The sequence below is a fragment of the Aethalodelphis obliquidens genome, unplaced genomic scaffold (genome assembly GCF_003676395.1).
Source record: "Aethalodelphis obliquidens isolate GAN/ISIS:26980383/991018 unplaced genomic scaffold, ASM367639v1 scaffold45, whole genome shotgun sequence".
In the NCBI taxonomy this organism is placed as follows: domain Eukaryota; kingdom Metazoa; phylum Chordata; class Mammalia; order Artiodactyla; family Delphinidae; genus Aethalodelphis; species Aethalodelphis obliquidens.
In genome coordinates, this window is record NW_020837989.1 from 1,555,013 (window position 1) to 1,566,385 (window position 11,373).

Here is an 11,373-nt window from a genome sequence, read left to right on the forward strand (position 1 = left end):
TACAGCCAAAAAATAGAAAAAAGGCAGAGTAAGTATTTCCTTATCAGTAATCCCCTTAAATGGATTAAATTAAAAGGTAGATTGGCAGAATGAATTTAAAAAATAATCACACTAAATCTTGTCTCTAAGAGACTCACTTTATTTATTTTAAAAAATAAACATGATATTCACTGAGCAGATTTTTTTTTTTTTTTTTGGCTGCACCATGTGGCTTGTGGACATCTTAGTTACCTGACCAGGGATGAAGCCTGTGCCCCCTGCAATGGAAGTGCAGAGCCCTAACCACTGGACCACCAGGGAATTCCCACAAGAGACTCACTTTAGATCCAATGACACAAATAGGCTGAAGTGAAAAAATAAAAACAGATATTCCTTACAAGTAGTAACCAAAAGAGAGCTGAGGTGGCTATAATAGTATTTAACAAAATAGGTTTTATGTCACAATTGTTACAAGAGACAAAGACATTACATATTTTATTTATTTATTGGCCACGCTACGTAACATGTAGGATCTCAGTTCCCTGGCCAGGGGTTGAACCCAGGCCACAGCAGTGAAAGCCTGGAATCCTAATCACTAGGCCACCAGGGAACTCCCACATATCTATTTTAAAACGTTAAGAAGGGACTTCCCTGGTGGCACAGTGGTTAAGAATTCGCTTGCCAATGCAGGGGATGGGTTTGATCCCTGGTCTGGGAAGATCCCACATGCCATGGAGCAGCTAAGCCTGTGCGCCACAACTACTGAGCCCAGGCGCTGCAACTACTGAAGCCCACGTGCTCTAGGGCCCATGTGCCACAACTACTGAGCCTGCATGCTGCAACTACTGAAACCTGTGCACCTAGAGCCCATGTGCCGCAACTACTGAGCCCACATGCTGCAACTACTGAAGCCCGCGTGCCTAGAGCCCATGCTCTGCAGCAAGGGAAGCCACCACAACGAGAAGCCCGCGCACCACAATGAAGAGTAGCCCCCACTTGCTGCAACTAGAGAAAGCTTGCGCGCAGCAACGAGGACCTAACGCAGCCAAAAATAATAATAAAATGTTAAGAAGGTATAGCAATTATAATCACATACATATATAACAACAGTACCCCAAAATATATGAAGCAAAAATTGACAGAATTGAAAGGAGAAATACTCAGTTATGCAATAATTGTTGAAGACTTCACTACTTAATTTTATTTATTTTTTATTTAGATATAATTGACATATAACATTATATTAGTCTCAGTATACAACATAATTCTTTTCTTGTGATGAGAACTTTTAAGATTTAATCTCTTAGAAACTTTCAAAAAAACAATACAGTATTATTAACTATAGTCACTATGCTGTACATTACATCCTGAGGACTTACTTATTTTATAAATAAGAAGTTTGTATATTTTGACCACTTTTATCCATTTTTCTCACCTCTCACTCCCAATCTCTGGCAACCACAAACTGTTCTCTGTATCTATGATTTGGTTTTCTTTGTTTGTTTTTAGACTCCTCATGTAAGTGAACCCATATGGTATTTGTCTTTCTCTGACTTATTTCACTTAGCATAATGTCCTCAAGGTCCATCCATGTTGTTGCAAATGGTAGCAATGATATCATTGTGGTTTTAATGTGTATTTCCCTGATAATTGTGAGCACCTTTTTTTTTTGGCTGCATTGGGTCTTCATTGCTGCGCATGGCCTTTCTCTAGTTGTGACGAGCAGGTGCTACTCTTCATTGAGGTGTGTGGGCTTCTCATTGTGGTGGCTTCTCTTGTTGTGGAGCACAGGTTCTAGGTACACAGGCTTCAGTAGTTGCAGCACGCAGGCTCAGTTGTTGTGGCACATGGGCTCTAGGGTGCGTGGGCTTCAGTAGTCGTAGTGCGCAGGCTCAGTAGTTGTGGCTCGCGGGGTCTAGACCGCAGGCTCAGTAGTGGTGAGTGGTGCACAGGCTTAGTTGCTCCACGGCATGTGTGATCTTCCCAGGCCAGGGGTTGAACCCATGTCCCCTGCATTGGTAGGTGAATTCTTAATCACTGTACCACCAGGGAAGTTCTTGAGCACCTTTTCATGTACCTGTTGGCCATCTGTATGTCGTCTTTGGGAAGAAAATGTCTGTTTAGCTCCTCTGCCCATTTTTAAATCAGATTTTTTTTTTTTGCTATTGAGTTATATGAATTCTTTATGTATTTTGTATATTGTTTATCAGATGTATGATTTGCAAATATTTTCTCCCATTCGGTAGGTTGCCTTTTCATTTTGTTGATGGTTTCCTTTACAGTACAGAAGCTTTTCAGTTTGATGTAGTCCCACTTGTTTATTTTTGCTTTTGTTGCCTTTGCTTTTGGTGTCAAATAAAAAAAAAAAAAACCAAGAAAAAGAACTTGCCAATTCAGTTGTCAAGGAGCTTATTGCCTATGTTTTCTTCTAGGAGTTTTAAAGCTCTGGGTCTTATGTTTAAGTCTTTAATCCATTTTGACTTGATTTTTGTATATGATGTAAGATGGGGTCCAGTTTCATTCTTTTGCATGTGGCTGTCCAGTTTTTCCAACACCATTTATTGAAGCTACTATCTTCTCCCAATTGTCTATTTTTGTTAATTAATAGCCATGAATTAATTAGCCACATATGCATGGGCTTTTTTATAGCTCTGTTTTCTGTTCCATTGATCTATGTGTCTGTTTTTATGCCAATACCATACTGTTTTGGTTACTATAGTTTTGTAATATAGTTTGAAATCAGAGAGTAAAATGCCTCCAGCTTTGTTCTTCTTTCTCAAGATTGCTATGACTATTCACTGTCTTTCATGTTTCCAGAAAGCATTTGGGATTGTTTGTTCTATTTCTGTGAAAAATGCCATTGGATTTTGATAGGTATTTCACTGAATCTGTAGATAGCTTTGGGTAGTACGGATATCTTAACAATATTATTTCTTCCAATCCATGAGCACAGAATATCTTTCCATTTATTTGTGTTTTCTTCAATTTTTTTCATCAGTGTCTTATAGTTTCCAGTGTACAGGTCTTTCACATCCTTGGTTAAATTTATTCCTAGGTATTTTATTCTTTTTGGTGCAATTGTAAATAGAATTGTTTTTCTTAATTTCTTTTTCTGACAGTTTGCTGTTAGTGTATAGAAATGCAACTGATTTTTGCATATTGAATTTGTATCCTGCAACTTTACTGAGTTCACTGACTAATTCTAACAGTTTTTTTGGTTGAGATTTTAGGTTTTCCTAGATATATTATTATGTCATTTGCAAATAGAGACCGTTTTACTTCTTTCTTTCCAATTTGGATGCCTTGTATTTCTTTTACTTGCCTAATTGCTGTGGCTAGGGCTCCCAGTACTATGTTGAATAAGTGGCAAGAGTGGGCATCCTTGTTCTGTTCTTTATCTTAGAGGAAAACCTTTAAACTTTTTACCATTGAGTATGATATTAGCTGTGGATACTTTAAATAATGAATGGAAGACCATCCATCCAAAAATGATGAAGATCAAAAATGAAATAGAAGACTGTATGATACTTTAAACCAACTAGATCTAACAGAAATACATGATCTCCACCCAACAACAGGATATAGATTCTTCTCAAGTGAAAATGTATATTCTGTAGGATAGACCATATGTTAGATCACAAAATGAGTCTCAGAAATTTTGAAAAGATTGGAACCATACAAAGTTTCTTCTCTAACCATGATGGAATGAAACTAGTCATCAATAACAGAAAGAAAAACTGGAAAGTTCACACATATTGGAAATTAAACAACACACTCTTAACCAATGGGTCAAATAATACATCACAAGGAAAACTAGAAAATACTTGGAGATGAATGAAAGTGAAAACACAACATACCCAAACTTAAGGAATTATATAGCGAAAGCAGTGCTGATGGAGGAATTCATAGCTGCCCTAGCCTACATTTAAAAAGAAAGATGTCAAATTACAACCTAACTTTATACCTTAAGGAACTAGAAAAAGAAGAGCAAATAAAACCCAAAGCTAGCAGAAGGAAGGAAATAATAAAGATTAGAATAGAGATAAATGAAATAAAGAATAGAAAAACAATAGAGAGTTTAATGAAATAGAGAAAAAAAGGTCAACAATAGTTGGCTTTTTGAAAAGATCAACAAAATTGACAAACTTTTATAGCTAAGCTAAGAAAAAAAAGAGAGAAGACATAAATTACTAAAATCAGATATGAAACTGGGTACATTACTCTGACCTCATAGAAAAATGATTATAGGATAATAATAAATAATTGTACACCAACAAGTTAGATAACCTAGATGAAATGCACAAATACTTGAATTACCAATACTGCCTCAAGAAGAAATAGGAAATCTGAATAAGTATATATCAAGAGATTGAATCAGTAATTAAAAACCTCCCAACAAAGTAAAGCCCTGGACTAGATAGCTTCACTGGTGAATTCTACCAAACTTTTAAAGAAGAATTAACACTAATCCTTCTCACAGTCTTCCAAAATATATAAGAGGGAATGATTCTAAAGCCAGCATTACTCTGTTACCAAAGCTAGAAAAAGATATCACAAGAAAGAAAATTACAGAATCAACAAAATACTAGCAAACTGAATCGAGCAGCATATTAAAAGGATTATACACCAAGACCAAGTGGGATTTTCCCCAGGAATTGTAAGTGTGGTTCAACATCAGGAAATCAATCAGGGTAATACATTTCATTAAAAGAATGAAGGAACAAAACCACGTGATCATTTCAATTGATGCCGAAAAAGCATTTGATAAAATCCAACACCTTTTCATGATAAAAATCAATTCCTGATTTCAAAACTTAGCAAACTAGGAGTAGAAGGGAACTTCTTCTACATGATAAAAGGCATTTATCAAAAACCGACAGTTAACATCATACTCAATGGCAAAGGACCAAAAGCTTTCCCCCTAAGACTGGGAACAAGACAAGGATGTCTGCTTTCACCACTGCTGTTCAACATTGTACTAGAAGTTCCAGCCAGAGCAATTAGGCAAGAAAAAAAGACATCTAAAATGGAAAAGAAGTAGAATTACCTCTTTTCACACATGATACTATATATGGAAAATCCTATATATAGAAAATCCTAAAGAATCCACAAAAATTTATTAGAGTGAATGAATGAATGCAGCAAAGTTGAAGGGTATAAGATCAATATACAAAATTCACTTGTATTTCTGTACACAAGCAATAAGCACTCAAAAAAGGAAATTGAGAATACAATTCTTTTTACAATAGCATCAAAAAGAGTAAAATACTTAGGAATAAATCTAACCAAGGAGATGCAAAACTTGTAAACTGAAAACTATAAAACATTGCTGAAATAAATTAAAGAAGACTGAAATAAATGGAAAGGTATTCGTGTATATGCATTGGCAGACTTATTATTAAGATGGCAATACTTCCCAAAGGGATTTACAAAATCAATATAATCCTTTTCAAAATCCCAGCAGCTTTTTTGCAGAAATGGAAAAGCTGATCCTAAAATTTACATAGAATTTTAAGTGACCTGGAATAGTTAAAACAATTTTGAAAAAGGTAAACAAAGTTGGAGCACTCACAATTCGTGACCTCAAACTTACTACAAAGCTACTTTGTATCAAAAAACATGGTATCAAGAGAAAGAGGAGACAAGCCACAGACTAGGAGAAAATATTTTTAAAAGATGTATCTGATAAAGGACTGTTACCCAAATATACAAAGAACTCTGAAAATTCAGTAATAAGAAAATGAACAACCCGGTTAAAAATGGACAAAAGACCTGATCAGATACCTCACCAGAGAACATATACAGATGACAATTAAGCATATGAAAAGATTCTCCACATCATATATCATTAGGGAATTGCAACTTTAAACAACATTGCAATATCACTACACACCCATCAGGATTGCTTTTCCCACTACACCATGATGCTTCTGTAGGTATTCATTTTCATCCATGTAACCTTTTAGGATTACTCTTTTTTTTTTTTTTTTCAGTAAATTTATTTATTTATTTTTGGCTGTGTTGGGTCTTTGTTGCTACATGCGGGCTTTCTCTAGTTGTGGCAAGCAGGGGCTACTCTTCCATGTGGTGCGTGGGCTTCTCATAGGGGTGACTTCTCTTGTTGTGGAGCACTGGCTCTAGGCACATGGGCTTCAGTAGTTGTGGCATGCCGGGTCAGTAGTTGTGGCTCGTAGGCTCTAGAGTGCAGGTTCAGTAGTTGTGGCACACGGGCTTATTTGCTCCACGGCATGTGAGATCTTCCCAGACCAGGGCTTGAACCTATGTCTCCTGTATTGGCAGGCGGATTCTTAACCACTATGCCACCCGGGAAGTCCAGGATTACTCTTATCTTTACTGATCTTTTTGTTCTCCAGATATAACACTAACTTGTTTTTACCACACCAATATAGCTGTGTGATGTTTGCATTATAGCACACTTTAGCACATATCAAGTATATACTACCTGGATTTTAGATTTTTTTTTAAATTAAATTCTCCACCAAACCTTGTGTAATATCTTGCCTATATTGAGTCCTAAAAGAACAGTTAGTAGGTGAATTGTTCCTAGCTGAAGAGAAGAAGGCTTTGTGAAGGAAGTAGATTTGAGCACACCCTTGAAGTATTTGTGGAATCCAATGGATGAAGAGATCTAAAGGTGGAAGAGCTACCGAGCAAAGTCATAGTAGCTGCAAGTACAATGCATTCAGGATGTATGTATTAAAGTAAAAATGCCTGAATAAGGATGTGGCAGTAGGAATGGAAACCTGAAACGTTTCAGAAACTAGGTCTCATATTTGTGATATTGAACACGGGCAAGGTCCCTAGCACTTGGAGATTTGGGGGTAGGACACCAACCACTGAAGAAACCCTATATTTACAAAGAATTTGAGATGATAGTCTATTATGTCAATCATACTTATATTTTTAAAGGGAAGGAAACAAAGTTGACCTTTTAAAAAAAACGTGGGAGCATGAAATGAAACACCCAACTTGTCTTGGGTTTTGCTAATGAGCCTGGTTATTATGCTTATATTATCTGTCACTAGATGGAGTCCATGAGTCCAGGCAACTTTTGGTTGGACTTTTCTACATAACTCTTCCAATGATTCCTGTTCTGTGCCTTTGAAAAGTAGAGTAATACTTTTTTAAAAAAATTGACAAATGGGTTTGAATGGCAGAATTTTTAGATTTGCCTTACAAGAAAAACCATTAGTTTATAAAACAGCAAAGTGATCTTTTCAATTCTTCACATTCCCACACTCCAAATTTTTTTTTGGAAAAGATCTCTAAAAACCACAGTTTAATATCAGTTCTAAATCTTTCTGGTATTGAGTGTTTTAATATAATTAATTATTGAAAGTGAGTTTAAAAATTAAGTTGTTATCCTCTGTTCGAGTGCCCTCCCCCATCCCCAAGAGCTCTTGATTTCAACCCAGTTACACATTTCCCCCCACCTCCTGTAAATTTTGCTTCAAATACTAGTAAGAACAATTGTTACACTGCTTACTAAGTGTCAATATTTAGCACAGCACAGCAGGTGTCTGCATTTCTAAAACCTTACATGGCATAAGGCATCATGAGAGAAAGGCCCAGATAAGTAATTTTTCTTTATTAAGGCTGCCAAAGGTAAGAAACCTGAGGCTGATAATAGGTAATAGTTATAAGCTTACTTTGCTTTATGTTGTTTACTTTGTTTTATGTTGGGACTAGGCAACATGTGGATGAGTACATGAAGTAGTTGCAGAAAGTTATCTTGGGAGCTCTCTAGGCCCCAGTTAAACTTGCTCAGTTAGTCTGTATACAAGGCAACATGTGGACAAGTTATGATCGAATTCCTTTTTTGTCTTTCTGATACAGCACGTGCCCTTATAGTCGGCCTCCTTTTGGCTATGGAAATTTTCCAAGTGCAGTGCCAGAATGCCTTGGTTATTATGAAGACAGATGCCAGAACCATGAGGCTATGTTTTCAGCTTTAAATAGAGATTATCCTTATGGAGACTACCCAGATGAACGTGCTCACAGCGAAGATTTTTGGAGTTGTGAGAGCATGGATGGGACCTCTTACTGTAACAGCCATAGCCACAGTGGGGAAGAATACTTAAATCTCGTGCCTCAGCTGGACACTGGAGCCTTGGAAAGTGTCTTCACAACCCCGACATCAACTCCCTCTAACATCCAGCAAGTCAATGTCACTGACAGTGATGATGAGGAAGAAGAAAAAGTGCTCAAGAATTTATAATTATAAAACAAATATGTGCAGAAAATAAATATTTCTTAAAATATATTCTGGGTCACTTGATGTGAAAAAAAGAGCCTAGAATGCTTTGCTGAGAGTTTTCAGCTGTGATCTGAGGAGTCAAAACCAAATGCAATTTATGCCTTCATAAACTTTTGATTAGTGAAACTGGAATCCTGATGTTTCATCGTAGGAATATTTAAGATATGAAGTAGTTTATTTTTATGGCTGAAATTTGCATCAGCGTATATTATCATCACTTTATCTTGGAACGTGCAAAACACTGAATCCTCACAATTATATGTGAGGGGAAAGGGGGTGTGTAATCTGGCATGACAAGTGTGATTTGTATTTTATCTCAGGATACATTTATTTTTCTTTATATGATGTTTTGTTTGGTGTTTATGTAATACTTATGGATGTTTCACTTTTTATGTAACATTTTGAAAATATTTTGATAACTTTTAGTAGTAAATTGGGACTCAGTTACTAAATTTAATTTACACTAATAACCAATTATAAGTTGCAAATATGTTTTAATGGAACCTGAGTAATTCCTTCAGCTAAATTAGTCATTTCTGTTCCTAAACATTTTCATCATCTTTTTTGGATATCTTTTTACATTTGGTATGCATTGTTCTACTTTTTTTATAATTAAATAAACATAGAGAAAATTGTTCTTGTTGGATGTTTTCTGTTTGGGAGACAGAAATAAGCAAAATGAGTATTGCTCAAATGAGAATGGGTTCCATACCACATACGATATTCATTTTAACTTAATAGTCTCTAGAATTGTACAGATCCTATTAGCTTACTTGAAACTGTATCAGCAAAGATGGTGTACACATATTATGATGCCATTTCCAAACTCTTTACAGATGTGTACCTATGACTTAAACACTCCCTAAATGGAAGAGCTCTTCCAGATTTGGTTCAAGCAGCTGTCTTTAAAACCATGGAGTTCATTTAAGAGCACCTGGAATTTGTTTAATTCATAATGAGCAAAAAAATCCTATTTGCGATGTGGCCTCTGGGTAAATGCCCACTTATGGATGGAGAGAACCATATTAGAACAGGATCAGAACCACCAGAGTTGGGATCAGGGTAAAAGAGATCTACAAGACACAAAGTGAACTGATGATCAGAAATCACCACAAACCAATACACTTTTCTCTCAATGATCTGTATAATTTATGCAAATTGAGATCTTTTACTTAAAACTGCTTGGAAGTTATGTATGGAAACCTATACTAAGCTTCCAACTTCTTCCTTTACTAAACCTGTTCCTTAAGCAAAGGCTGTTACTGTATGATACATTTCATCAACCATATACTTAATTGTATGTAACATTTCCTCTTCCCAATAAAATTTTTATTTTCACATTTTATATTTATTATTACTCTGTGCAATATCATCTGAATGTGGTTAAAGACCAAAACTTGAATTTCTTGGTAGAGAACAAACATGTAACTTCACATTGGAGCTACAGCACATTTGATGTCTACACCATGACAGATGTCTACAACGTTGTATGTGACAGTTTGAGCCATTTTATCCCATTTCATTTTAATTGCACCTTAGTGACTGAACTGGGTTTTGATCACAGACCTTATTCTTTTTTTTTACTGAAGTATAGCTCATTTACAATTTATATTAGTTTCAGGTGTAAACAGTGATTCAATGTTTTTATAGATTATACTCCATTTAAAGTTACTATGAAATACTGGCTATATTCCCTGTGCTGTACACTATATCCTCGTAGCTTGTTTTATACATAGTAGTTTGTACCTCTTAATCCCCTATCCCTATCTTGCCCCTCTCCCATTCCCTCTACTCACTGGTAATCACTAGTTTGTTCTTTATCCTGTGAGTCTGTTTCTGTTTTGCTATAGTTGTTTGTTTTATTTTTTAGATTCCTCATATAAGTGAAAACATACAGTATTTGTCTTTCTCTGTCTGACTTATTTCATTAAGCATAATAGGGAATTTCCTGGCGGTTCAGTGGTTAGGACTCTGTGCTTCCACTGCAGGGGACATGGGTCCCTCATGGTCGGGGAACTAAGATCCTGTGCTGTGTGATGATGTGTGATGTGGCCAAAAAAAAAAGGCATAATACCCTCCAGCTCCATCCATGTTGTTGCAAATGGCAAAATTTCATTCTTTTTATGGCTGAGTAATATTCCATTGTGTGTGTGTGTGTGTGTGTGTGTGTGTGTGTGTGTGTCTTTGTCCATTCATCTATTGATGGACACTTAGTTTGCTTCCATATCTTGTATTTCCCAAAATTATTTGACTGAATATTGTCAGAATATCTAAAAGGCTTGGGTTCCAACTAACACCTTTAGAGAAAGACTGCTCTTGACTTTCTAAATTTGATAATTCAGCTACTTGAAAGTTGGGACTAAATCTATTTTCAGTCTATTTTGCAGTGAAAAGAATAATGCTGCTGTGAACATTGGGGTGTGTATATCTTTTCGAATTAATGTTTTCCTTTTCTTTGGATATATACCCAGGAGTGGAATTGCTGGATCATATGATGGCTCTACTTTTAGTTTTTTGAGGAACCTTCATGCTGTTTTCCGTAGTGGCTTCACCAGTTTACATTTCTAAAAACAGTGTACTAGGGTTCCCTTTTCTCCACGTCTGTGCCAACATTTGTTATTTGTAGACTTTTTGGTTATAGCCATTCTGAGAGGTGTGAGGCAATATCTCCAACGGACCTTGTTCTTATAGACAAATTCACTGGGGGAATCCCTTTGTAAGGCAGTGGAATAATATAGAGGATAGTTCAGTGTGTCCTAACTAACTGTCTTCAGGCTAGTCCTGCCCCAATCTTCATTTTAATGGCTGTTGAGTCAGGGCTACTGTTTTAATCTTCTTCCTTCTCTCCCTTAATGCTGGGATCAGAAGTCAGTTTAGATTGTTTACAGATCCACAATATAATTTGGGCTGGGAAATATGGGTCTCTCTTAGGTGAAACAATATCCAATAGCAGTTAAGCATGCCTAGCTGCAAATGCCCATATCTGCTCATTTATAGCTCTTCAAACCACTGTTAGCTCTGAGTAGAGACCTATAGACTAAACAAAACCCTGCCCTATTGGAATGAATTCATTTGCCTCTCCAAGTCATCAAAGTGAAATTCTCTAAGCTTGAAAC

The 11,373-nt window shown here is 36.2% G+C and overlaps 1 protein-coding gene across 2 annotated transcripts in view; it reads left to right on the plus strand.

The window, feature by feature from the left end:
* The window catches only part of SOX30 (SRY-box transcription factor 30), a 33,931-nt gene extending 24,334 nt beyond the window's left edge, over positions 1 to 9,597 (plus strand). Inside the window, exon 4 of one of the 2 annotated variants that reach the window (XM_027081427.1) lies at positions 7,837 to 7,955. In XM_027081427.1, the coding sequence (XP_026937228.1) occupies positions 7,837 to 7,955 (119 nt within the window). Of the gene's footprint in view, positions 1 to 7,836 lie in introns of both variants that reach the window. The other variant, XM_027081426.1, reaches the window with a different exon arrangement.
* Positions 9,598 to 11,373: the final 1,776 nt, after the last annotated feature.